This window comes from Platalea leucorodia (genome assembly GCF_965183815.1).
Source record: "Platalea leucorodia genome assembly, chromosome: 5".
In the NCBI taxonomy this organism is placed as follows: Eukaryota; Metazoa; Chordata; class Aves; order Pelecaniformes; family Threskiornithidae; genus Platalea; species Platalea leucorodia.
The window spans coordinates 10,820,554-10,848,220 of NC_138827.1; the positions used below are offsets into that span (position 1 = coordinate 10,820,554).

A 27,667-nucleotide genomic window follows, 5' to 3' on the forward strand; every position below is an offset into this window, starting at 1 on the left:
TGAACAACACAGCTTGTATAAACCAGACAGATTATTCAGATGAACTGTATTTAATACAGGTTCCCCACTCATCTCCTGATGCAGGACCAGTGAATAATAAGTGCATCACAGTTTGATAGCATTTAATAATAAAAATAAAAATCACAGTATGAATTTGTCTGTAACTAGACACTTTAGAGAGACAAAACAGACAACTGAGACTTAAGACAAGTGACAGTATATTAAGAAAATGTAATAAAAACATATGGAAGAGTATACAAATAGTCTTGAGAGATACATTCAGAACTGCATATTCATTGTTTCACAATGTTGAAAACCAGAAGATTTTCTTCAGATCTTGAATATAACTCAAATGTGAAGTAAATTAGTTTCTAGTGTCAGACATCACAGAAAAAAGATGCAGCTCTTGCAAACTCTAGTTATTTGAGAGCTTGTGGAATTTTAAATAAGTCTTTAAATTAAATATACAGACTGTCAGTTGCAATTTTTATAATTCCTGGTCGCTCTTGCACCAGATGTCTAACTTGGAGTAACATTACATGAATAACATAAAGTCAACCTGAGTCTGTAATTAAGCAGCATTTGAGATGGTCTATTCCAGGGCATTATCTCACATCGGTGAGATATTTATGTGGTAATTTACAATGTTCAGCAGTTGTAAAAAGTTTCCACCCTTTTGGATTAGAAGTATATTTTAAAAAAGAAAGTCTCAAGTTAAAAACTAAAAAAAAGTTCTTTCATGGTAAAATTCTGTACAGAAATGTTAAGCACCACTTATGACTGGATTTTGTCTTGATGGTAATTGTTTTGATAATAAATTTTAAGTTTTGATGGTCAATATTGGTAATGTTGGGTTTGATGGTCAATATTGGTAATGCCGGGTTTGATGGTCAATATTGGTAATGCCGGGTTTGAGGGTAAGAAGTTGTTGGTTTTGATGGTAGGTTTAGTTTGAGTATTGAAGGCTTCCATCAGTAAGCTCCGCATCTGAAAGACAAAAGGAAGCAATGATGTCACTCCCTGTCGTGACATTCAACATAAAACTGTGTCTCGGTGGTTTGATTTCCGAAAGAGAAGTCTCAAACCTGCACACAGCTCCATCCGCTCTGTGACTACAGGGTCCAACTGACTCGAGAAGGTGGCTTCCTCACATTTAAACTGTTTGCACTTCGGTTCTGTGCTAAGATGGGTGGATTGGTGAACTGTACAGAGTATCAGGAGAAAGCCTACCTGCTTTAACAGCAAACGGTAGACCTTAGGTAAATTAAATTGAGTTGAAGTTTTGCCTAGCCAGCATCCTTGTTTTACTAACAATCTTGCGGTCAAGCTGAGCAAATCTTGCCGCAACAACAGAAGCCTTCAGAAACTTGCTGGAGAGTACATGTAGGAATGTAGGAAATGAACTGCTTTAAAGCTGCTCCTTCTCCCATCCTATCTGGATTTTTCTTAAACCACAAGTTATCACTAGCCATTTTCATCCTTATTAATTTATTCAAAGTAACCCGAGCCCTGGTGAAAAGGCACAACCTAACGATTCCTTCTCAGTCGCTCCTAGTCTGTCCCTAGCTTGTCTGAGAGCTTCAATACTCTCTAAAAGCCCACTGCCAAAGTGGCCTTTTTTCAGATTAAATTCCATCATTCAGAAAATCCCAACCAAGACCCATTTTTTTAAAAAATATTGACCTTCCACAAGATGAAGCTAATTAACATCCATAGACTTGATGAAATACTAACATTCTAAGCAATTTTTTAAATTGCTTTTTACAGCCCTCACAGCCCACTTGTGTTGCAAGCAGCGTATCAAAGCGGGGTACTGTTGTCGTATTTATCAATGAACATCTCTTTCACCTACACAGCTCAGCAATCTTAATGCCCTTGACTTGTGTAACGAGATGCAAAACATTTACTTTCTTACTATACTTTTGGCTGGTTTAGAAAAAAACGAGTTTGCCATCTGCTGGCCAGAGAATTCACTAAAGCTAAATGAGTATTAGAACAGATGCATTTTGTTCTGTTTGGTTCCCGATTTATCAGCTAAACAGAGACACTTCTAGTGCAATAAGGATTATTTTGACATTAGTATCATAAAAAAAGTCTATTTTTAGAACAATAGTATTTGAAAGACCTCAATTCAGTCCTTCTTCTTAAATTTTCCTTGTTAAAGAGATAAATATCATGTAAAATTTTACAAGAAGAACGTGTGAGCAATCAGCTTTCCCTCCATGCTATATTTTCAGAATAAAACTTTTGGTTGTCTACGTCCTAAAATACAATCGTCGTTTTTCCACAAACACACTTCTGCTTTGCCCTAAGCAAACTTTTCGGTGCAAGAATCTACTGACTGTGGCAATTTATTTCAACGTGGAAACCACAAGGAATTTCTGCAAATTAAAATATCTTCCAATATTAAACTTCCTCAAATTGTGAAATGCATTCAGCTGTAATGCAAGAAGATGAATTCTTGTGTTTTCTATGCCAGAATGACATCTTCAACACTGGGCTATTAATGAACAGGATTGTCACTGACTATTAACACAATTCTTAAATTGTGGGTACGTAAAAAAGGTAGAAAATTTTAAAATAAAACTTGCTTTTGGATAGTGAGCTGTCTTCTTCAGGGATTACTATCTACAAGAGTAAAATAGATGGTTGGGGTGTGTTTGTTTATTAAAATACCTGAGTAACTGGGACTGGCTTTATGTCAGATAATGGGCATTTAAGGTGGTTTTATTTTTATAATAAACACTTCTGTTCAGAAACATTTCATGGGAAACGTTGTCAAATTTGATGTTAGATGTTGTTGCAGTGTGCAATCTTCTTCATTGCATAATTCTAGAGCTAATTAATTTAAACCGTATTATCTACTAAGAGCCCAAGTCAGGACTATGACAACCAACAGCGGAGAGTTCAGTGTAAATTCAGTCAGGCACTCAAGTTTGTATTTAGTTTTCGATAAGAAGCACCAAACTGACTTTTTTTAATATTAAAAACTGGGAGAGAGCTGTTTCATCAGCCCACTTCTCGGTATTTTTAAGCCTATACTACCAGAAAAAAACCACAATAAAACAATAGCGGGAATTTAACATATTCTCCAGGTGTTAAATTGCAAAGCATCCTCTGGAGGGTTAACAACTGTGAATTCAGTGTGCTTAGGAGAAGGCAGATCTACATCTGAAACAACAATATTTCAGTATTGTCACCAACTTACATTACTCTGAATAAGCACTCAGCACTGTTTCTATGTTATGAAATAGCTTAACATAGCATTTTATTTAAATCTAGTATTCTGGCAGTCTGTTTTAGGAAGATGGTGTTTCACTACAATATTACTAGCCTGGAAGTCTCATGTCATCATCTTCCATCTTGACTACTGAAGCTCCTGTCTACCTTCTAGATTCTTTTTCAAGATAGAGCTGCCCAAGGCTTTATTTCCTAGTTAGCTGGACTGAATTTAGTAAGGCATCTTGCATCTCTCCCACTTGTTCACCACTTAACCATCAGATCAAATGAAAATTACTTGCCCTTCAATCCCTTCACAGTTTTATTTCAGACTTTCTTTCCTAGCAGTCATTTTAAAAACAGGGGGGGGAAGCCTATCAATTTTTTTTTTTATTAATGCAGATGGTTCAGAAGCCGTGATATAAAGCAGAGATTTCATCACACAAGCATTTAAAGATTGTTTTAAATAATTGTGTTGATGTGGGGGGGGGGAAAAAAAAAAAAAAAAAAAAAAAAAAAAAAAAAAAAAAGGAGTCCTGCAAACATCCTGTGGCCCCTTACCTTTAACATACTCATTGGATGTGATGGAGCTGTATTTCTTGCTTTCACCTGCACCGGAAGGCTTCCCTTCCTTGTAGGGTTGTTTACTGCCCTGGTTTCTGTATTGCTCACTTAAATAGCCGCCTGGAGGACAGGATTCTTCCTTCTTCTCCCGTGTTTTCTTCTGGAAACGAGGATCTAAATATTCCAAGAAGCCTTTCAGTTTCCTGATGTGTTTCTTCTTTTTCTTCTTTTTCTTACGTTTGCGATTGTCATTGTCAAAGCGGAGCACAGAGAAATCCAAATCATAAAGTCTGAAGGAAACATGCAAGTTAAAAATAGAAAAACAGATGTGGCACTTGATGCATATATGAAGCGTTATTTATTTTACCACAGGTGATGACTTGCAGCGTGTCAGCTATTTTGTGGTAATTTCTGCACGTCTAACTTACTTTAGATGCAGCAAACTTAAGCCCTCAGATTGAAGGACAATAGGTTCTGGTTTGTACACAAATCATTAACAGTGGCTAGTTGTGGAATATGTGGCATTAAAAAAAAAATTGTAACCTAATCAAGAACGGTGAGCAGATGTGATTCTAACTACGTGGTCCAGATCTAGTGTTCTAACACAATTCAGCAATATCTTTCCTATCTTCACTTGACCAACCTAATGACATGATCCCCAGCCAGATTATGCTATATAAACAACTTAGAAACAATGAAAAAAAGGCAGACATGAGAAACACCCAGAAAAGAATGAGGAAAAAATTGCTGATTATGCTGGAATCCTTGCTTACTTGTAATCCTTCTCTCGATGTTTATCTTTGGACTTCTTTTTCTTCTTGACCTTCTTATATTTTTTCATTCTTTGGTCACCTATCTTTCGGCATTTCTTTTCTATTTCGCTTCCGCTTCCTTCTGCGTGGGTGTATTTTCTTTTGCCATTTCTTAGTTTTTCTTTTTCATTTTCCCGGGAAGAGTCCTCAAAATTTGAATGAGCTGACACAGGTGGTAGTGCATGCCTTTCACGAGAATATTTTTCAGATTGCTGCTGAGGTACTGAACAATGATGCAAGTTTGCTCTGTGGCTGCTAAAGTGATGTACATCTTCCTCTCTAGAGAGTGCGTTGTGAGGCCACCTGCTTTTGCAATGATAATCCTTATGTGACCTGCTGTTGTAAGCCTGACTTGATTTGTCAAAGTCTTTATCACAATGAGAGGACTTTCTCTCTCTCCCATCTCTTGTTCCGTGAGAGGAATAATAATCATTGTAGTATCTGCATTTTTCCCATCTCCGTGGTTCATCTTGATAGTATCTTTCTCTGCTCCAAGTTCTGTCTCCTTTGGAATGATAATACCTATTCCTGTCTTGTTCTGTTCTTTCTCTGCTTCGGGATCTGTAACGAGAATATTTTCCTGAGCTTTTGCCGTTATTTGGACTGTTTCTTTCATTATGGGAAGATCTGTACTTGCTTTCACTGCAATATTCCTGCTTATGACGATTTTGCTTATTTGTTTCCACACTGCGAGAGCACCTCCTCTTGTGGGAATGATCATCTGGTTTGCTTCTGGTTTGCTTCTCCTTCTCCCTCTCTTCAGTGTCTGAGTTTTCTCTCTTCTTTCGGTAGTGCTCTTTGTCAGTTTTTTTAGAGTCATATATTTTTTTCTTATATTTTTTCCTATGTTTATCTTCTTCACATTTTTTATTACTCAGTCCCTCGTTTTCCCTAGAAAACTGACTCTCCAAAACTTTATCCAGCTTCGTAATAGAAGAGTCATTAACAGGTGGTACCTCTACATAGTTATTAGAAATGTCCTTTGCATCTTGGCATTTATCCGTAATATCTAGAGATGCAAGTTTTTTAGAACTACATTCAATGTCAGACTTTATAGAGGAAGTTTGCCCTAATTCCTCTTCACTCTCAGGAGACACTTTGATGTACAAAGGATTTTCTTTTGAAATGAGTTCAGGTTCTTTTGATCTTCTTGGTTTGTCTTTGTCTCTACTGTCTTCAGACTCACACTGCCCAAGGAATTCATCTTCAGCGTCCAAGGATTTTTTCCTGACCTTGTGCTGACCATTGATATTGGGATGTGCATTATCAGCTTTTGTTATAATACTTTCAGCAACTTCTTCTTTGGTTGAAATGGTTTCAGAATCTGATTGAGTAAAAAGATTCTCAACCTCACAGCTAAAGTTGGAAGGAACCTTCCTGGATTCTTCATAGGCAAACAGGGCTTCCATCACTACAGTTTCCATAAGAGCATCATTCTCAGAAGATTTCTGAGGTCCAGGGACACTGCACAAAATAAAAACATGGTTTTCACTTGAAAAAGTCCATTCAAAAGATGAATGTTAGGAGTAAAATCCCCTTAAGTAAAAAAATTGGTGGCTACAGGAAAACTCTGAAAGACATTCCCTTTAGAAAACTATTCTTACACCTTCCTCAGCTCCCAGAGAAGGTATGTTTTTTCTCTTGATTCTACAAGCATTGCATTTAAAAAAACCACACCCAACACATCCGTCTCCCTTCACTTGCTTCTCTGAATCACATCAATAGCCAAAACCACTGTATTTGCTCTCCCCCCAACCAGAAAAAAGTAAACACATGGATTTCCCTCTCTCCCAAATGGGACAGCAGATGGTGGGAATTTACATTCACACATCCTAGGATGGAAAAAAAGGGAGAGGAACAGAAAAAGCATTCCAGACAATGGAAAAAAATGGAAAAACATTGTATGAAGAAATGAAAGTTTTCCAAGAGGCATCCACCTGTATTTAATACCAGAATAATACACGCCCAGTGCTGATGTTTGCAACTCTAGATGTACAGTGTGGACTTCTCTGTAGAGATTTAAATCTTTCTATTAAATAGCATTAATAGACAGGTAAAACAATGATAAACTTGTATGAAATCTTGTTTCAATCAGAGTGTACTCATTTTACCTTATTTCCTCTGACAAGCTGTTTAACTGGCTGTATGTGAGAGATTCTAAGATTATTTCTTGAGGAACCGGCGACAAAGCTATAGGCATCTACAATTAAAACGTAAAGTTAACAGACAGAAAAAAATACTGTCTTTAGTAGAAAACTACTGTTTGCAAAATTTCTACATTAGATGTTAAACAAGATCACTTTGAGTTATATGCGCTATCCCCATTTTACACATCACCCCACGCACCCCCCCAAATATATTTATGAAACTTTTGAAGTATTATCTCAGCTGAATTTCTCTTAAGTTGACATGTTCTCATATGTCAGCTCAGCTCTGCAAATTCTAATGGGATAATAGCACAAAGTGGTATGATGAAATTTGTGCTGTGTCTTTTCTCGGTATTTCACATGAATTAGGAACATTATAATGCTCCTGAATACCGAATACATCATAGGTGGGAAATTCTAGATGAAACAAACGTAACTCACTGTTTCAAGCAGTCCATTTGTTTTAGAAAAGAAAATCTCAGAAGGTTTAACAGGTTGGACTTGGCAAGTGGAATCATCAAGTTTCAGTCCATTTTCTTTAGATTCATTATCTAAACTAATAGCACCATTTAGTGAATCATTTTTTGGCAGCTCATGCTGGGATCTTTCTTCTTCAGCATTCTGACAGGAAGAATGGGAATTCTGCAATGTACGGACCACCTTTCCAATCAAAATTCCGTTAGAAGATATTATGTTGCAATTCCTTTTAAACAAGCCCTTCGACTCCTCAGATTTTCCTGAAGATTCTGCACTGTAAGGGACTGCGTTATCAGAGCTGAGCTTAGGATTTCCATTCACTGCTGGCTCAACAAAAATTTCATCGGGAACTTCCTGTTTGGAAACGTTAGTAGCAACTGACGTTGTAGATGCATTTGAGGTAGACTCTGCTGCAGAAGAATTTGTAATTGTGGATGAAGGGACAGGCTTGCTTAGATCCTCATCCTCCGCAGCACTGCTAAGACAGTCAGGTTGCGACACAGTCTGACGTGCAGGCAACTTGTTATGAATACTGATAGTGATCTTCTGGTTTTTTGATGGATCAGTAATCGAAGGCCTGGTAATTGCCCAGTTTTGAACACAAGCTGTTGGCGGAGCTGAAGACGGCCTTTTTAGGGTGACACCAACGGTATTTGGATCCTCTTTTAGGGGTCCATTTCCATTTAAACGACTTGAATTCTGTATTTAAAAAGAAGAGATTGCAAGAGGGATATGTGCAAACAGCATTTAAAGTTTTAAAACATGAAATTCTCCTACCAAATATTTCTACAAATTGCCTCAACACCTAAGAAGAAAAAACAGCCCCCCCTTCAAATATAAATATAAGTCCAACAAGTGTGTTTAATTCCTGCCTTTGGTTTACTGCATATTGGCATCAAATGAGCATCATTTCTGAAACCCACTCCAACAACTTAACACTGACTAAAGCTATTGCCATATATATTTATTTTCCCCTTTAAACGTTCCCTGAAAACACTGAAATAATTGTTCTGGTACTCAGGAGCAAGACAATTTGTTTTCGCCGTCTCAGATAAAGTGACACTGATGGGGGGGGACAGGGAATATATATTTTTGTTCATTATTTAAGCATTAATAGACTACTTAAATTGCCTCAAGAGCATAGTTCTCAGTGCTTTAGAAAGCTGAGTTGGAAGTATAAAGTAATGAAGTAGCATGGCTGCACAATTTAGGATTAGCCACTGTTTGAATAATTCTGGCTGAGGCATGAGGGCTGTGAAGAAAGCTGCAGTCTGGGAGGGAAAATAAAACTCAGATGCTAAAAAACAAGAAAAAAAAACCCACATCAAAACTAAAAACCACTATCAATTTCATGCCATTATCTGTGCCCCTCAGATTACCTTAATCATATGAGGAGGAAGTCGTGGTCCCATAAATCCAGCCTGCTTACTATTAGCCCCCCGCTGACCAAGGAATGAACGGGGATAAGACGGTGCTGGTAAGTAAAAAGCACGTTCTCCGAGTGTCAAATCATAGCGCCTTGGGAAAAGAGCAGTGATCTTAGTTTAGAGTTTTTCTTTCAGCCTATTCTTGGATTAAACCCCATCCTATAATTTTATAGGAACAGTTTAGATGACACAGAAGACATATACAGAAGACTTAACCAAGACAACAAACTGAAAATTAGATAATGGTCTTCCTACAATGACCGTCCTTTTCAGAGCAATAACTCATCCTTACACCATCTATGGCCTTAATTTCTCTTTTCTAAATTAGCTGGCTACAGAGAGCAGACACATAGCAACGTACCCAAGTGCAGCAGTTTAAGGCCAAGCAATGAAAGGTAATAAATGATATGGGGAATTTCAGGTTAGACAGAACTGAATTATACAAATAGTAATCTTCTTCTAGGACAGAAAGAAAAACACTTGAAAAGAAGAAAAATATTAATAACAGGAAAGCAAATATATTCTGAACACATTCGGTATTTGTTATTACCTGATATAAAAAAGTACATAAGCTTGCTGATTGAGAACTGTTTTGATATCAGAAAGGTCTACTGAGGCATCATTCATTCGATACCAAAGTCCATTACCGGCCTGCAAACAAAGACAATGATATCGCTAGATAAATTGCATGTTTTCCAAATGACATCACAGATAGAACACTACAGAACAAAACATACCAAAACAAATCAAACAAAACATATAATGCAACCTTTTCCCCTAAAACCAGTGGTTACCAGTAACATTTTAATTTCTTTGTCAGCACAGATTTTACCCTGTTAGAAACCAAGCTGATATCTACCTTTATGAAGCAGAGATAGTGTCCTGCGTTACAGTTGAAACCACTATGTACAAGAACTGCATATAAAGCATAGATGAGTGGTTCTCCAATTGATTGGGACATATATGCTCGAAGATCCAAATATTCAGGATATTTTACATCCTAAACACAGACCAAGAAGATTAAAAAATTATCCTTAAATACTTCATGGAATAGCCTAAGAAAAACACTTATAAAAACATAGACTAGGATTATATGAATATATTTTTTGATTAATTTAAAAATACCTATTCTCATAAACAACACTTAATAATTCAAGTTGCAGAGAACTGCTTTCTACAGAATTAGCTCTTTAAGAGTTAGGCATATTCTTATGGTCACACAGGAACTTTATCGTTATTAAACGAGAAAGAAGAAGCCACAGTTGTATCGACTTTTCTTAGACTTTAGTTATTAATCTATAGTTATTGCCTGCAAATGTTAACAACTTTTAAACGAGTATTCATCTTTGGGATATCTGCCATTCCAAGAAGATAAAGTCGCATTACAGCTGTAAATATACCTTGTTGATCTTTCCACCTGTAAAATTTGCAAATCTTTTCAGTGATATTGTGAGAACGTTGGAAGAACGATGTATCGTATACCTCTTGGACGCAGGGACCATCTTTTTACACCTTAAAAACAAGCACAGACCAATGTTTAACAGCATATTCTTCCCCCCCAAAAAAAGTCAAACAAGTTTTCATCTCTCACACATGCTTATGCTATTTGAATGATATTTACTTGCATAATACGTTTTTTTCTTTTCATAAATCCATACACTGCATTTCAGGTTTGTTAATAGAGAGAAGATAGCAGGATATAAGAGGACAGCTCTACAGAACAAAGAATAAAGGATTTAGAACATTATCTTTCGATAGCCAAACAAGTGTCTGAACATGTATCTTTGTTATGCCAAAAAGGTAAGGCCTCTCAACAACTTGGCACGAAGCAGGACCAGGAATCTCTCACTAGATCACATCACCAGAACGTAAGGCAAGGTACCATTGTTATACCAAAGTGGCTATTTTGGACACATGTCCTGGATACATTCTTTCAGCTTTCTGCTGGAATGCAAATATTAACAGTGGAACAAGCGAGTTTCGGTCCTCAGGACTAGAAACTGCAAATAATTTCTAAAATGGATCATATAGCAATGTAAAAAATACAATGGAAGGAAACAGTCTTTCTGCAGGAGGGAGACATTGGACAGTAATAAGTCTTCATGTACTGAGGTTGCCTGGAAAGACCCTGAAACCACCTGCAGTCCTTTGAAACAAAATTGTTAATTTTAAGTTTGTTGCATTGCGCACTTCAAGATAGGACCGACAGAGTAAGCTGTGAAATTCAACCCCTAGCACAGAGAAAGACTGCAGCATGTCAGTTTACATCATCAAGAAAAATACTGTTGACAGTTAACAAATAGAAAGAATTAAATAGTCTCTTTTCAAATTCTGATGTCAAAATACAAGGCAGAGAATTCCAAACTGATGGAGAATGCCTATGAACAAAAAAGAGACCCACAGAGAATAAGCAAAAAAAGTGTTTCATAAAATACTATGAAACTTATAATTAGATAAAGTTTTGAGGGAGTAATCTTTATTAGGAAAATTCACAGTAGAAAAGAAAAGGAGAACATCAATTAGGAAAAACTTAAAAGTAATAGAATAATTTACCAGTAGTGGAAAAGATACTGTACATATGCTAAATCTTTCTTTTGAAATGGACAAAAAGACTGAAACTTCCGGTTTTATGTGAGACTAAACTGATCACACCCCACACTAATGAAGTGTCATGCATTCAGATGTGAGGTGCTTATTGTCGTTATCTTACTCTTTCTCAGCCATAATCTGTAAACTATGAGAATTCTTCATACATTACATGTTGCTTGTTACGTCCACAGACTAAAATGAACCTGGGGTTAAACTGTTCTAATAGCCTATTGGATGCTCTTTATTCAACATCTGCATTCACATGTACTAATTAACTTAGAGTTTTCCAACAACAAAAAGCAGGCACTGCATTTTTCCTTTGGAAGGATCAGACAGCAATGTTACAGAACCAAGTCTGGCAGTCTTTGCTTTTCTGAGTTTCTGTTTGAATAACAACTTGTTTTGCCAAAATATCTTACACAAACGTTCAATGCTCTCACATACGTAGAAGCGTTTTACATATTGATCAGCATATAGGACATCTTAACTCCACATGCTTTCACTAAACGTAGGTTAAGTTTAGGGTGGCTCATTTTGGACAACAGGTTTTTCCAATTCGAGAACTGTGCAAGACATCGTTTAATGAGCCAGCAGAGGTTGCTAATTTTAATTATCACTGAGTCTGTTCACATTCACTGAGACCTTCCTGAAGGGAAGCTCCCACCCCACATCGCTGTCCATAGCTCTGTGCTTCAGCTCACCTCTACTTATTGGACATGCCTTTTAACTTCTGGCCATATGAATATTTCAGTGTGCAACTTCACACTTAGGAAGGCTGACAACGCACAGTGTAGACAATACTAGGAATAAAAGTCTAATGTGAGCTAATGGACACAATTCTTATAATATTATATTTCCAAATATTCAAACCGAAACACAAAAATTACTCTTAGAAACAAATGTATTCTTTTCCAAGCTTTAAATTAGTTCAGTGTATTAGTTGTATAACCAAAACTAAATGAAAGAACAACAGAGAGCTGTGTCTCATTATCTTCATTTCTAAACGAAGTCAAAAGATAACTTACACTCTAAGTCATGCAATACATTCAACGTGTATCTTGTATTAAGATGTAATTAGTAATAATCTTACTTGCTACACTTATAGCTATTTTCACCATCCAGTTGTTCCGGTTTCACAAATTGTTCTAGAGCTCTGGTGACAGATGTAACTGCCTGGATGAGTAAGAAAGTAGAGCACTAAGTCACTGGAAATCCAAAATTTCAAACACTTACTAGCAGTTTACGAGAGAATCTTGCTAGTTCATACTTAAGTGACCTACTGTGAACCAGCAAACACTGTGAAGAAGGAAGCAGACACAGAGTATGCTGAGCATTTATCTCATTTGAAAATACTTGTACTTCGAAATAAATAAATTTTGCAATACCACAGACAGCATCTGTGGTACGCTTTGGCATCAATAATGAGAACAATCAAACCCATCAGTCCAACAATAGATGTATATTGAAGCAGAATAATTGAAAAGTATGACCGTATCATTGTTTGTGTAGATATAATTATTGTTTTCCCAGCTTAAATCCAACGCAAAACATGGAGACCATTTACATGGCTTCCACAGAATAACAAAGACCAACCCACTCCCATCCACCACCAAGTTCTTTTGTTTTAACAGTATATGTTTTCAAGTAAAATGAGTTTATTTTAGAAAGCTCTTCAAGTCTTTACGCATCTCAACCCATATTCACAAAACATCCTACCTTTATATCCAAAGTAATGTCAAGGAATGGCTCATATGTATCCGAAACTGCTTTGCAGTTCAAGCACTTTACTGGAATCAAAATACAAATGCTTAACAATATGTGAAGGAGACTAACTGTGCAAATTTAAATTATTAATACATATTATTTTAGTCAAACTACAAACTCCTTTACTACAAACAGACAAAAAGACAGAGACCAGTTTGAAGGACAGTAAGATTTTTAAAAAGTACCTCGGGATCTTAGATATCCTCCAAATATTTGATAAATAAGTGTGGTGGCTTGAGAAGATCTGTCCAATCTGGAAATAAATTATAATCAGACCTCAGAAGATTTAAGGCACAGAGTTAACTCTTCAAACAGTTTTTCTTTTTATGAAAACCAAGGACATAGATTTTCATTTGTCATAGTAAATAAAGGAGTAAGAGAAGCTAAAGAACATTTAAAAGTTAATTTGTTTATACTTACTTGGTGCTTCCATTTAAGCAAGCTTTCTGCAAAGCATCAACAGTGAAGCACAAGAATTCATGTGCGTCCTCTTGACTGCCAAAATGGAAATGTTTTCCTATTCCTAATAAATAAGAGGGTTATTATATTTATCTCATAAAATGAAAGAAAAGTCCTATTTCTAAAATCTCTCTTCTTTAAAGTATCAAAATAATTTACATGCATCAAATAATTCTTTGAAAAATTAAAAAATATTAAAAAATAAAGCCATCTGAAATGACTTACTTTTAAGGCCATTAATAACAGATGTAGGTTTGATGGCATTATTAGAGCAACACAGGACCTGATTTATGTGAGTTTCCATTGTGCACATCATACAGAAGCCTTCTTCATGACCTGAAGAGTGAAAGAAGAAAGCATCCCAATCTAGTCAAATATACATTGCTACAAAAAAAACTAAAAAAATAAAATAAAAAAAAATCTTTAAGTTATAGGTACAATGTCCACTCTCCATGCTACATTCTCTTCTCCTAAGATGTCAATATCCCAACAGTTTTGTGACATGTTATTACAATAGTATAGAATAAAAATGTCGATTGAGTCTGTATTAAAGTGCATTTTCTGATGAGAAATCTAAGTAACTATTGCAATATCATTTTTTTTGCAGGCTGACAGGAATGTGAACTCCACAGACTGCAGAATATATGAGGAAACAATATTGACATTGATGATACAGCACTAGGAGAGAATGTGTGTTATTTTCAGCACACTGCTGTTAGCTCTGTGTCATGTAGCTCACCTAAGAATCCTCTGGGAGAAAGGAAAGATTAAAGTAATGTATGTATTAGTATTTCTGCCCTCCTTTTTTCAATGGGATTCTTAACTGAAATAATTTTTATATATGGTAAGAAAACACAGTTAAACTTCTAGGAATAAATACTAAGATACCAGACTAGAAAGCATACAGGTACCTTTGTAAAAATACACATATATGGATATGAAAAGAGGCTCCTAGGCTTAAATAAATTCAAGTATAAAACCAAAATTCAAAGAACACAAATTCAAGGGTTTAAAAAATAGAAAATTTTATGTAGAATAAAATCAGTCTAAATTTTAATAGTCCCACACAAATTTCTATTTAAGCTTATAAGACATTAGCTTGTAGTGCTTTCTAGGTTTTGGTTTTGTTTGGTTTGGGTTTTTTTTTAATGAGTCAACAGTGAACACATTTATCACAGTATTAGTGCATTACAGTATCTAGGATGCGAAGACTAAAGATCTACGACACCAACATCCTAAATTTTATCACCTTTCTAGCAGCAGGAAACCCAAAAGCCAAATGTTCAGCAAATGCCTTACTTTACAATGCACTTCATTATTCACATGAAGCAAGAAATGATCTTTTTTTCAAGTTTTACCGTAGTGCATTAAATGAACAAATGCACTTTATATGCTATCCTGAGCCTCCTGTTAAAGTAATCATAGAATCACAGAATTATTTATTGGTGAAACACTGGCATGGGTTGCCCAGAGAGGTGGTAGGTGCCCCATCCTTGGAACCATTCAAGGCCAGGCTGGATGGGGCTCTGAGCAACCTGATCTAGTTGCAGATGTCCCTGCCCATTGCAGGGGGGTTAGACTAGATGACCTTTAAAGGTCCCTTCCATCCCAAAGCATTCTATGATTTAGGTTGGAAAAGATCTTTAAGGTCATGTTCAAAGCCAGCTTCTACAAACAAAATAGGACAACTAAGAGTTTTCTTCACAGAATCACTGTTGTTCTTTCACCTTCAGAGCTGTCCAACAGATCCACAATAATGTTAGGCAGTACTCACATGATTGGGTGTGTTCAAGAGAAAGCATGTAATTGGCGAGAGGAGGTGTGTAGGTCAAACATTGCAGGGTAGAATTAAGGAAACATGTGTTGCCGAGATTCTGCAGTCCAACTCCAACGCTTTGTGTTTGTTGCCAATCCATACAAATTTTCTCAGGTGGAAAAAGAATCCTTTGTGGCGGGGCAATTCCATCATTAACAACTGCAAGAAAATTATATTTTAAGAGACATGTGTTCGTTTTGTTTTAAAAAGTGTATTTAAAAAGCAGCATTCTGCAGGAGCACCCCAGAAGAACCAGGTATAGTCCAAAACACAAAAACATATGATGCACAGCTTTAACCCTGCCACTCAGACTTGCTGGACACTGTTTTGGACAATAGTTTATTCATCTGTTTGAATTCTTCTAATGCAAGACAAACTACCACTCTGATTTTAGCAACCTTTGCCAGGTTTCTTTCCATCTACAGTCTTTAATCTGATTATTAATTCAGTTATTGGTTTTTTCCTTATTGTAACTTAAACGACAAACTTACACTTGTAATTACATGGTAATTAATATAAGAACGGAGACAGAAAAATAAGCAAGTAACTAGCACAGAAGGTAACCCTATAGATACCAGATCTCTTCCTGAGCAGCATTATCATTCAAAGACTTGTGAATAATGGAAGCCATGAATAGCAATGGTAAAATGTACTTTTCTCTGTGCAACAGAAAAGACACGGATGAGTCTGTGTATTGTAAAAAGCTCCCCATAACTGACTGTAAATAGATCAAAACTAAGCTATAAATAGATCGTAACTAGATAGAACTAAGTTTTGCAACACCAGTCACTTCAGTTGCCTTAGGGGATTCAGAAAATTGAAGTCTACCGCTGAAGTCTTTATTTGTTGTAGTCTCGTTTCATAGCAGTGCAACAAATAAGAACTGAATTTTCTACTTCTGTTTTGTTTTGTTTTCAAGAAAAAGGGGGGAGGACAAAAGACACACTTACCTAGATCTCTTTGGGCAAAAGGCTTAGATTTTTGAGATGATCTACAATAAATAGCACCTCCAGGTCCTTTGTCCACAGAGACTTTGTTTGGATCTTCTGCGGGTGGTACCCGGCCCAAATTTGCGGTGCGTGACGTCATTTTTTTAGTACGGGGTTTCTTAGATTTGTCAGACCGCCTTGATGATGATTTTTTAGATTTTGAAGATTTTGGCTTGTTAACTATGGTCATTGTTCATATCTGTAACAGAGGCAAAAGTTCTGGTTGACAGAAGAACGTCAAGAACCATTCCAGAGAGAAAAAAAATAGGAGAAATCTTGCCATTTAGTCTCAGAGAAATAACTTGAAGAACTAAATAGCTGATAAGAATGATTTAAAACAAACAAACAAAACCCAAAACTAAACACACAAAGCAGAATTTTCCATCAAAACTGTATCAATATTACTTTCAACTTCTGCAGAGCTGGCAACTGATGACATTTCTAACACTTTCACAAGATTTTAGTTCGTTACAGTTATGAGGACCTTTTTGTAAAAGGAGCTGTGAGCAGTGGCACATTCAAGTGCTGGCCTGTTGAGATCCAGGAGGAGCTGTTTGGCCCATCTTTTTGCTCCTGGGAACCACACACCTCTGACACAGAGGATGGGATATAGCTCTGAGAAATCTTGGGAAAGGGAAGCAAGGAAACACTTGTAAATTTATTTCCGCCTGGGTTTCTTCTGCCCCTCCAAGAAATATTTCTTGGATACAATTTGGGCAGCAGTACTTGTGGTATTTTGCACCTATCACATTTACAACTCTTACTATCAATCAAAAAGCTGAACCAAAAAGAATCTTTTTCAGTTCTACTTATGTAAAGTTGTACATTTTTCCCTGGCAAAACAACAGAGGAATGTAAGCTATAAAAAGGAAATGCTGTATGTAAAAGAAAGCAAAACAAACCCTCAGTCCTCAAGGACAAAGGCAGTAACTGATACTAAGTCCTTTTTAAAATGCTGATTATCTTTAAACACGTGTAATTGTGTGTGCATAGTAAGCTGCTGAATAATTACATGATCAATTATAAATTTCTGTATGTAAATTTCTGCTACTATCTTACTACAGCACATAGGGCCTTTTTAAGTTTAGGGAAACTATAAACTTAACTGAGAGTTTAAAGCATAAGCTGCTTTGTTATACTGAAATAACTGAGAGAACAAAGCATAAAGCACTTTCAGATTTATGGCACAACTTGATTGCTATTGATAAAACTTAAGGTAGATTAAACAAAGCACAGTAAATTACAGAACTTCTAGTCCCATGAGAGACAAATTATGTGCAAAGCCTTTAATTAGATCTTTTTCCCTTCAAATTTTCAATTTAAAATCCACTCCATGCACATTTTCCATTTCTGAGAAGATAATACACAAAACTGGAAAATTCCCTCTCATTTTACTGAGAAATGGAGGCATCCATGTCCATTTGGAAGACTAAGATGACAGTTCTTGGGCTCAGTGATTTTCAGATAAGATCCCGTCTTCAAACTGCAGATACCAGTGCCATCTCCTTTTTCCGATTGAAAGGGAAAGTGTTTCAACAACATATTTAAAACACATTTGTGGGACAAAAACCAGAATCAAGACTGCAGTGAAAGGCAAACAGAAGAATATTATCACAAAAAAGCTTGAGCGTTATATTGACCAACGAGCTAAGCCTTAAGTATTTTTAATTTATTTTTGACAACTGAGTGATACACACTATACAACAGCAAATATCAATGCTAGTAAGAATAAATCATCCACCAGTTTTTCAAATTACGTCAATATAATTCTTAATGTGGACATAAGGTCTCTTTGACAAAGAAGTACAAAAATGATAAACACTGATAGCTTTTCCTCTCCCATTGTTCAATGTACATACAGATTCTGTTCCTATACCACTGCTGAACCTCGTCACGTGGACTGAGCGCTATTTCCCTGCGTGGATGTCGTAACAGACTTTTCCCAGTATGATATTGAAAAGTAAAACAGATAAGAGTTACTTTCCTCCCATTCGGAGTTTTGCGTCAGCATTGTTTAGATTTTTTCAGCAGTCTCATTACAAAACACATCAGTTATGACTTGGGACCTAAATATTTATATTTGGTCTCCACTTTGCATACAATAAATCACAGCTCAGGAAGATTTTATACAAGATCCCATTCACAAAACTGCGTTTAACCAGGGAGTAGTGATTATGCCTTTCCCTCATTACGAAACAAACATTTTCAGCAGCGATTGTAAAAAAAAAAAACCAAAACATACACACACAAAATACCTAGGTAGAAATAAGGGGCGATAGAAAACTACTATGGTACAGATAGGAAGACCAGGCACGTTTCCATCTCTAAACTACCAACGACACTTCCACACCGCAACGCTACCGTAAGCAAAGAATTAAAGAAAAAGGGGAGGAAGGAGCACCCCAAACACACACACACACACGCCGCACTAGTTTTACTTTCATGAAGAAAACCCATCCAGCCACCAAGCCAGGAAACGCGACACTCATCAGCGCTGTACCCGTCACGGGGAGCCCGGTACGTACGCGAGTGCGGAGCGGCCTCGCGCGCGCGGGGCCCCGCGGGCCGCGCTCCCTCGGCGCAGGCGTCTCCGGCGGCGGCCCCGGCGCGGGGCAGCCCCGCCGCCCGCCGCCGCCGCCTCTCATCCCGGGCCGCGGCGCGTGCCGGCGGGCGCCGAACCGCCCCTGCGTCGTTTAACGCGTCAGAGTGTCCCTGTTTAAAATTAAACCGTCCGCCTCCAACGCCCTTTTATTACCAGCGCTAAGCTTGAAGCGCCAACTCGGTCACCCCCTGCTCTGCCTTTCCGAAGGGTTCTGGTTCCCCAACGCGTTTTGACACCGAGAGATAAAGGGCTGCTTCCAGGGGCAGGCAGAGCACGCCCGCACGCAACATGTCCGCGCTCGGGAGCGGCAAGAGCCCGAACGCACACCAAACAAAACCGACCCCGACGCGCAGGCGAGGGGGGCCGGGAAACGGCTGCGAGGGAGCCTCCGCTTCGCCTCGCCTCGCCCCTCTGCCTCCAACTCGCACACGGCCGGGCCGCCGCGCACCTCAGCCCCGCCGGGGGCAGGCCCAGCGCCGCGCCGCCTCAGCGCCCGCCCTCCCCGCCCCGTCTTCACCTTTCCGGGCCCGCGCCCGCGCCTCACCGCCCGTCCGGAGGCAGGACCGCGGCAGGCATCGCCCAACGGCGACTCCGTGCCCATGGCAACGCGGCGGGGGGGGGGCGGGGGGAGCCGGCGCCGGGGCGGGGGGGGGGGGGCGGCGGGAAGGGGAGAGGAATCGAACCCGGACCCCCCGAGCGGGAGGCGGCAGGCCCCGCGGGGAGCCGCCGCCGCGCCGGGCGGGGAACAACGCCGCGGGACTCGGGGCAAGGGGATCCCGGCCGCCCTCCCGCCGGCAGCGGGACGCGGGGAAGCCACGCCGAGTCCCCGCGCCGGCAGGAGGAGGAGGAGGGAGAGGCAGGCGGCGGGCGGGCGCCGGCGGGACCCCGGCGCCTGACGGAGGCGGCGGAGCGGAGGCATCGCGCCGGGAGGGGGCCGGTCCCGCCGGCCCGGGGGGTGGTGGCGGCGGCGGCGGCGGGGCTGGGTCCCTCCGCCGCGTGCTGGGGACGGCGCCCCGCCCCGCCCGGGGGTCCCACCCCCTCCGGCTGCCCGCCAGCCAGGAGGGCAGCGGCCGAGTGCCCGGCCGGCGTCCCGGCGGGCTGGGCTGGGCTGGGCTGAGCCGGCTGCTCCCGCCGGTCGCTTTCCCTTCCCTTTCCCGGGCCGGCCCCTCCCCCCCGGCCCATTGATTTCCAGGCAGGGAGACGCACGCGGCGCTGCCGGGCTGTGCCAGGCCGCCGCCAGGCCCGACTCTCCCCCCCGGCCCCATTACCTGGCTCGGCCCCGCTTGACTCGGCGCTGCCGGGTCCCCCTCGCCGCAGCCCCCGCCTCAGCCCGGCCCGCTCCGCCTACTGTTACAGCCCGTCGGGGAACAATGACGTCCCTCCGCCGGCCTCTTGCATCCGGGGCCCGGCGCCGGCCGGGCAAGCGGGCGGGGGGAGGAAAGGAGGCGGCGGCGGCGGCGGCGGGGGGGAGAAGCGAGCTCCTCCGGGTCACACGGGGACCAGCACCGCCCCTGTGCCGCTGCCGGGAGCCGCTAGAGGGGGCTCGGCGACCCCCGGTCAGGGCGAGGGGGCCGAGGGCGCCGCGGCGAGGGGGCTCCCGCGGGGCCGAGGGGGCGGCGCGGGCCGGGCGGCCCCGCCGGGCGATGCGGGGCGGCGGAGCCCCGCGCGGAGGTAAGGGGTCTCTGCCGGCCCCGCCGCCTGCGGGGACGCCTCAGCTCCCCGCCGCGAAGCTTCGGTACGAGCCCCTTCCTTGGCCGTAGCCTTCCCGCCCGTCTCTGCCTTATTCACCCCTCCCCGGTTTATTCCTGCAGTTAATGTTTTATTGCTCTGCGCTCAAAGAGCGGCCATAAACGCTGGCCCGGCCCCCGGGGCCGCCCACAGGGAGGCGGGCAGGCCCCGCCGGCCGGAGCGAAGGCCGGGACGCCGGCGCCCGGCATGTGGCGGGGCGGTTTCCCGCCGAGGGCCGCGGGCCCCGGCACGGCGCCGCCCGCCATCGAGTTTCCTGAGGAGAGCCCGGAGCCGCGCTTTGACGGTGAGCGGGGCCCGCCGGGGCAGCCCTGTCCTCTGCGGGAGGTGGGGGGGGGCTGGGTGACGGCGGGGGTCGGCAGGCTGGGAAGGAGGGTAGAACCCGCCGCCGTCCTCCTTCCCTTCCTTCCCCGGGGCCTGGAGGAGGCGGCAGCCGCTGGGGGTGATGCAAGAGCGGGCAGGCCCTTGGCAGCGCGCCCTGCCCGGCGGCGGCTGTGGGAGCTCCCCCTGCCTCGGGGAGAGCCTCGTCCTCTCCGGTTAGCTTCTTTTTATACGCACTTATAAAAATTCATTATAATTAAGTTCCCAATTAGTGTCGTGAGCTTCTCGCTCAGTGGCAGCTCGTGTGGTGCCTTTTTGTGAGCCGGGGTTGTGTTGAAGCTGTGTGGGTTCGTCTGTGGTTTTGATCTTTTGGTAAAGAGGCATGTACTGAGACCGGCGTTCATTCGTCTGACGGTTCTTTTCCAGAATCGGATGTGCCGGCGGAGCTACGAGTTGCAAACGGGTCGCAAAAGTTTGTGAATTTCACGTCGACCATCCAAAACCAGCTTCTGCTTGTGTCGCTGCTGGAGCATCTCTGCCACATGTACACGCACAACCCCGTTCATTCGAGGTGTTTGTTCCGAAGTTAGTAAGAGTAGTTCTTTCCTGTCTCTTAAACTGCCTTACTGTAATGTATACCAGATTCTTCTGTGCAGAATTACAGTGTAATATCAATACAAAGCTGTAGGTCTCATCCCACTGGGACAAGAGTAATTCTGAGAAGACGATGAATACCCTGAATCAACTTAATTGGGAATGAGGACCTGCCTTATTTTTTAAAACAATAACAGAATGTTGTAGATGCAAGGATCACAGTTCTGTTCCAGCTAAATCATGTGAGTTGCATCATGAGCAGGGTAGCAGGGTAAACTATCTAACTGTTAAATCTGATCTAAAAACGCAGATAGAAGAGAAATTTAATAAAAATGTCTATCAAGAAATAGCTGTAGCATAGTCTTCGCTAAATCTTTCAAAATTATGGTCTGTGAAAATCAGTAAATACCTCTGTAAGTCCTTTATTTTCCCCTAAAGTCCTTTGATATAATTCAGGGACCTCGCATTTTTAGGTGTGAAGTGTTTCTTTTGAAATCTGTCTTTTTGGTATGTGACTTATCTTAGGTATTTTATTCATTTAGGCACATACTTAATGCATTTGAGAAACAATCTCCAAGGTTTTTCTCCTTACTATTCATGATTGTAGGAAATAAAATCTAATATATTGCTCGTAGTTAAAATTGAAGCCATTTATAGCATCCAGTAACAACAGTGCAGACAACTGTTACTTGTTCGTTCTTGAAGTCTGATGTAGATGTTTGGCCCTGGGTCTTACTATTATCTCTATCAAAACCAAAAATATCAGGGAAAAAAACCCAAACAAATTTCTTCCTTTTGGGAGAGGAACAGAAAAAAAACCCAACCTGAGCATCTTCCAAAATACGAAGCTGCTTGGCTTCCCGGTGTACTTATATGGAAAATGACGTTCCTCCATTGGTATAGTTTAAGCCAGTTTCCCAAGTGGAATAAACCTGATGAATAAAAGAAAAACACATTGTAGTAATCCTATCCATTTTGTGCTTTTGGCTGGTATATTCTTGTTGGCACGGGTGGGTTTTTCCCACTTTTCTGGGGTGTGTAGCTGTGTCCATAAGGCTTGTGTAGCAGAATTCCTGATTTCTTATAGGCTCGCTTTCAATAAATTTTATCTCCTTTAAAAGATAAAGTAATAGGCTGATTTTTTAAATACTGGTACCGAAGAAACATCTTAAAAACCAAAAAACCCACCCAAAACCTTATGAGCAAGTTTGTTTTAAGACCTTGGAACTCCTGAAACTTTTAAGTACGTTTTTGTAGCATCTTCACAGTTGCACCCATCTCCAGTATTTGTTAGGTTCTTATCTGCCACGCTGTTGTTTTACTCCAACTGAAAAAGATGTGGTGCTTTGTGGGGGGATGGAAAGGAGTGACTTTATTCTTTACTACGAGTATGTGCACAAAAGTGCGAGTTTGTATGTGAATTAGAAAATCTTGACCTTACCACTTTATATTATAAACATGTCCTCATAATTGTGAACATGCTTTGAATTTCTCTTTTCACTGGTCAAAATTAGTCCAAGAGTAACAAGCCAGTGAATGGGTGGATGTTTGTATAATTCATCTGCTGAGATAAGGAAGAAGAAGAGATGCAGTTGTGACCATGAAGGGCATGGCAAATAACTTTATTATGCAAAGGGATTCCCACGGAGCAGCTCTAGTTTGGATTTAATTAGTTTTTATTGCTAAGAGTATGGGAAAAGGCATTAGAGTAGGAGTGACTGTTCATTCTTTCAGAGGCACTATCTTTCAAATAAAGTTTCTAATTTAAAAAACAACTGTTTACATGGTCTTATTGGTAGGCTTTATTTAATGTGACCTTTCTCTGTTCCTTTGTACAGTACTTCGTCAGGCTTTCACAAGAACAGGGTTGCTCTCCCCTTTTGCCTTCTGTGATGAATTTAGTACTGTAAGACTGCAGCATAATAGAGCCATTACTGAATTAATGAAAGCAGCTAATCGACAAATACTTAATGGGGTAAGCTTTGTTAAATTTCTTTGGCAACCTCTGCATTAAGGAATTAACACATCATTGCATCCAAAGAAGCTTTTGTTTGGGGGTTCTTTTAATATTGGATTGGGTCTTTTTAATAATTATACAAAATGGTACTCCCATTCTACCTTAGCTGTTTGGGATGGCATGTTCTGGTTCTGTAGGTGCAAACCAAAGCTTTTGAAGCCAGCAATATTTTGTTGCTTATTAAATACTAAAGAAAAAGTAAAAAAAACCTTTATAAACACAGGCAAGGTGTTTTATGTATCACTACAGCTTTTTTCAACAATGGACAGACATCCATTTTCAACTTTTAACTGTTCCAGTTGATTATGTTAACACCATTGTATTTATATTAGTGGAGGGCATAATTTGTACACTGCATAATGTGCTTCAGGCTGAATCAGACCAGTTTGCTTATCTTGCTGCTTGAACTAAGCTAGTTAATTTTGTCTTAAGCACATTTTAGAGCCCTCATTTTATCCTGTTTGCCAGCAGAACTCTAAAAGGGCAGTAATCTCTCCAGCAGAGATGTTAGCAGATTACTGGTGGAATAATAATACTTTAACTTGGTGAAGCTCTCTGCAGAATGTGCATGGCTATCAGTAACTGCATTTTCTTCTAAGAGCAGAGTTGTAGTCTCTATTTTGCTTAAGCTGTCCGTGCCAGTGGCATGGTAGACCTGTTATTCTGTATGGCATGTTTTTATGTTGGATTTTGTTGTTTCATAGGAACTTGATAATGGAGATTCTCATGCAGTTGGGTATGTATTCAAAGCATTTAGAAATACTAAACCTAGCTCCCTCCCTGAAGTTCTGTTCTCTACTCTGAATTTAATTAATACTGCATTTCATATTTTGGCTCTGAAACATAGAAAAAAACTGAAAATTTCTCCAAACTCTCAAAACAATCTCGTGGAAATTCCTTCTTCAGTACCACTCTCACGGTTAGTGCCACCATTGAGGAAAACAAGATTTAGCAGGCATAAACTTAAAGAGATCATCTTAATACTTCTGTTAACAGAGAGTGTGGTTTTGTAGCACATGTGCATGCTGTTGCAGTCTGCTGGTGTTCAGTATTCGCTGTGATAATGTCAAAATATTTTCTTCTTCTTTTCATAACGTAAATAGTATTTCTAGATTGCATACACCCGTAGCCTGTATAATACATTGCTTATAAGTTGTAATTTAGTTTAATGCAGCCTAACTCTCTTGATTAGGGAAAAAGAAGTTCTCTTTGAAGCACAGACTTCACGATATTTGAATGAATTTGATGAGGTTGCAAGGCTAGGAAAAGGAGGATATGGTAAAGTATACAAGGTATTCTTTACTTTCCATTTATAAGTGATCAGTTTAAATTTCAAAGAAAAACAAGATACAGAGTTACTGTTTTGGCTGTTTTGTTTATTTTTCTAAAGAAAAAACAAAAATACTAATTTTCCAATAGAACAGGTGCAAACCTGCATATGTGAAGGATGTTGGCATTTCATTTCAAAAGATGCTCAGTTGTGATTTCACCCCAATGTTCCAGTTGTGGCTGCTTGAAAAACAGCAGCCTTCATGTGAATGTAAACTGTCCAACCCAGTGTTGAATTCTGTTAAATACTTGTAGTGTATGGCCAGCCTAAGGTTCCCCACGTGGTCTGTGCCATATGTAAATGACAGCTGTGGTCTCACAGATTTATTGAGAACCTGTTTAAGCAGTTATCAGGGCCTATCAGCACTTTTTATTGATGGAAAGATAGCTGTAAAGCTATAGATTTCACAAAGATTGGATTATACGTTCGCAGTCCTGAAAGAAGGCAAAAGTGGAGTATCCTTATCTTAGACAGCTGGGGCCTAATCCCAGTTTCATTCTCTGATATGGGTGAGAGATTATCGGAATGGAGTGCAGAAATTAATTTTTAGAAAATAGTTGGTTGTCAAGAATTTAATAATTCATTAATCTAAGCACACTAATATCTAGTTTTGTCCTATTGCAATTGTTTTCAGGTCAGAAACAAGTTAGATGGGCAGTTCTATGCTATTAAAAAAATTAACATTAAGAAGGCTACAAGAAGAGATTGCATGAAGGTATTCTTTTTCCTGTGTTTCATTTCTGTTTTAACTCCCTGTCTGCTCTAGCTGATTGTGATTTAATTTAGCAATGCAGTTAATATTTCCCAAAACATCAAAAATGTTAATAACGTTTTTTTATGCATCCTGAGTTTCTGAAGATTTGACCCTGTCAATACCTAGTAGAAAAAAGTAAATGAAAGGTATTTAAATCCATTAAAAGAATCATATTATTAACTTGAATTTGATCATCTCTGCAACTATGAAAATCATAATTTGTTTTAAAGTTTCCAATTTTTCTCCTTTACTGTAATAATTTTACCTGTTCTTTCTCTGTCAGAAACTGTTACTTTTTGTTATCTTTTGGGCTTACTAACCACTCAGAATAAAGGACAGTCACACTGTTTCTTTTTGGTCTTTTTAGGTGCTACGAGAAGTTAAAGTGCTGGCTGGGCTGCAGCATCCTAATATTGTAGGCTATCACACTGCTTGGATGGAACAAGTTCAAACAGTACGCCCGAAAGGAAAGTACAGCGTCTTGTGTAATTCTTGCTTGCATCCTGCTTATAACCTCTGTACTATTATTTGCAGGAGAGTGTTACTTCTCTGATAAAATCACTATTTTTTCCCGTCCTTAAAACAACCAAAAAAAAAGCAAACTACAGGTGACCACCAGGTCTTTGTGTCCCTCTGTGCACTTCAATCTCTTGCCTCTTAACTTATCTGTTACTTAATGATGAATTTGGAACTGTGAAAGTATTAGCTTCACTTCTGGTAATATATGAGGAGAATTTTAAAGTTGTGTGAGGTTCAGTGGAATACAATGAAAACCTTTAAATGCAAAAAGTAGTCGGTTGACAAGAAGAATGAATACTGGGGAATGAGCCACTTCAGGTATTGGGGGAAAAGTGATGAATAGGAGAAAAAAAACCCACAAATTTGCTACCATGTTTGGAAATCTCAGAGTTGTAGCAAATCTAGAATAAGTCTCCCACTATGCTTCTCTTCCTATCTGGAAAATACTTTAGAAAAACTGAAAGAACCTGGAAATAAATACTTTAGTGTCAAAAAAAAAAAAAAAAAGATTCCCTCTTATTTTGCTTTCCATGGCAGAGTTTTTAAATTTGATGAATTGCATTTCATAGTTCTGCAGTAACAGAGCAATCTGGTTTTTTGTGTATCAGCTACTGTCTGTAACTGTTGAGAATTTTCTACTTTTATGTTCATTTTACACCTTCTTCCCTGCCCCCCTTTTTTTCTCTTCAGTTCCTCTGTTCTTGGCTCTTCCCACACTTTGGTCCCTTTGTAACCCTAATCCGTGGGTCCCTTTCTTTCTTGTCCTTTTCTGGAATGCCTTTAGCAGTTAAATCTTTTGATCCTCTCTTAGTGGGAGGTTTGCTTATGCTCTATATGACTTTATTGCTTTCCAAGTCAGTGACTTGATGCCCAGTCAGCTATAAGCACAAAAGAAAATGCATAATGCATAGGAAGTTGATAGTATAGTAAAACAGATGAGACTTTTAAACCGATGATACAGAGAATCTTGAAGGATGCAACTTTTTAGCGCTAGGAGTACTTCACAGGTATTTAATGGTGATGATGTAAGCACATAACTAGATCTGTAGATAGGTCCTGTGGTACTTAATGGTTTTCCTTGGCTTACAAGATTGGTGTTTCGCATTTGCTTCTGTGTGCTAAAACAAACTGCTTTTTCACATAAATATGCAATTTTAATGAAAATTAATCAAAATATCAAGTGTCTTCAAAACAGCAGAAGGGTGATGCAAAGGATGGTGCCTTGTGGAGTTGCTTCTTTAACTGTGTATTATCATATACGTTATAAGCCCTAATTATGAACAGGCTAACTTCTTGAAGGTGAAATCTAGGTGAATATCTAAGGGAGCCCAGTACAACCCTTTGAGTGACCTCGTACAACATGTATTTTCTTTTCATTTAAAGAAAAATGAAAAACATATTAGGGTTGCTTCTTAGTAGACTAACAAGCACCTTTTGCAGCAGCAGAAATAGAGAAAAAGATATCTACAGGGTAATGAAGTTAAATTCAGTAAGATGCTGTAGCTTAAATGTTAATTTATG

At 40.0% G+C, this 27,667-nt stretch overlaps 2 protein-coding genes across 2 annotated transcripts in view; one reads left to right on the plus strand and one right to left on the minus strand.

Moving 5' to 3' along the window:
• Positions 1 to 20,324, minus strand: USP42 (ubiquitin specific peptidase 42). Its single transcript, XM_082312431.1, has 17 exons — positions 20,134 to 20,324; positions 16,225 to 16,462; positions 15,233 to 15,433; positions 13,684 to 13,794; positions 13,420 to 13,522; positions 13,185 to 13,252; positions 12,952 to 13,022; positions 12,326 to 12,408; positions 10,047 to 10,158; positions 9,506 to 9,646; positions 9,197 to 9,297; positions 8,599 to 8,737; positions 7,184 to 7,918; positions 6,707 to 6,795; positions 4,557 to 6,059; positions 3,781 to 4,073; positions 1 to 987 (listed from the first exon to the last, which is right to left on the minus strand). The coding sequence occupies exons 2-17, from the start codon at positions 16,451 to 16,453 to the stop codon at positions 947 to 949; spliced, it is 4,020 nt and encodes a 1,339-aa protein (XP_082168557.1). The 5' UTR covers positions 16,454 to 16,462; positions 20,134 to 20,324; the 3' UTR covers positions 1 to 946.
• The window catches only part of EIF2AK1 (eukaryotic translation initiation factor 2 alpha kinase 1), a gene marked incomplete at its 5' end in the record, with an annotated part of 19,142 nt that continues 10,628 nt past the window's right edge, over positions 19,154 to 27,667 (plus strand). Inside the window, 8 exons of the mRNA XM_082313994.1 lie at positions 19,154 to 19,450; positions 20,705 to 20,897; positions 21,359 to 21,517; positions 23,365 to 23,501; positions 24,248 to 24,279; positions 24,736 to 24,835; positions 25,508 to 25,588; positions 25,995 to 26,112. Of these exons, the coding sequence (XP_082170120.1) occupies positions 19,154 to 19,450; positions 20,705 to 20,897; positions 21,359 to 21,517; positions 23,365 to 23,501; positions 24,248 to 24,279; positions 24,736 to 24,835; positions 25,508 to 25,588; positions 25,995 to 26,112 (1,117 nt within the window). The remainder of the gene's footprint in view (positions 19,451 to 20,704; positions 20,898 to 21,358; positions 21,518 to 23,364; positions 23,502 to 24,247; positions 24,280 to 24,735; positions 24,836 to 25,507; positions 25,589 to 25,994; positions 26,113 to 27,667) is intronic.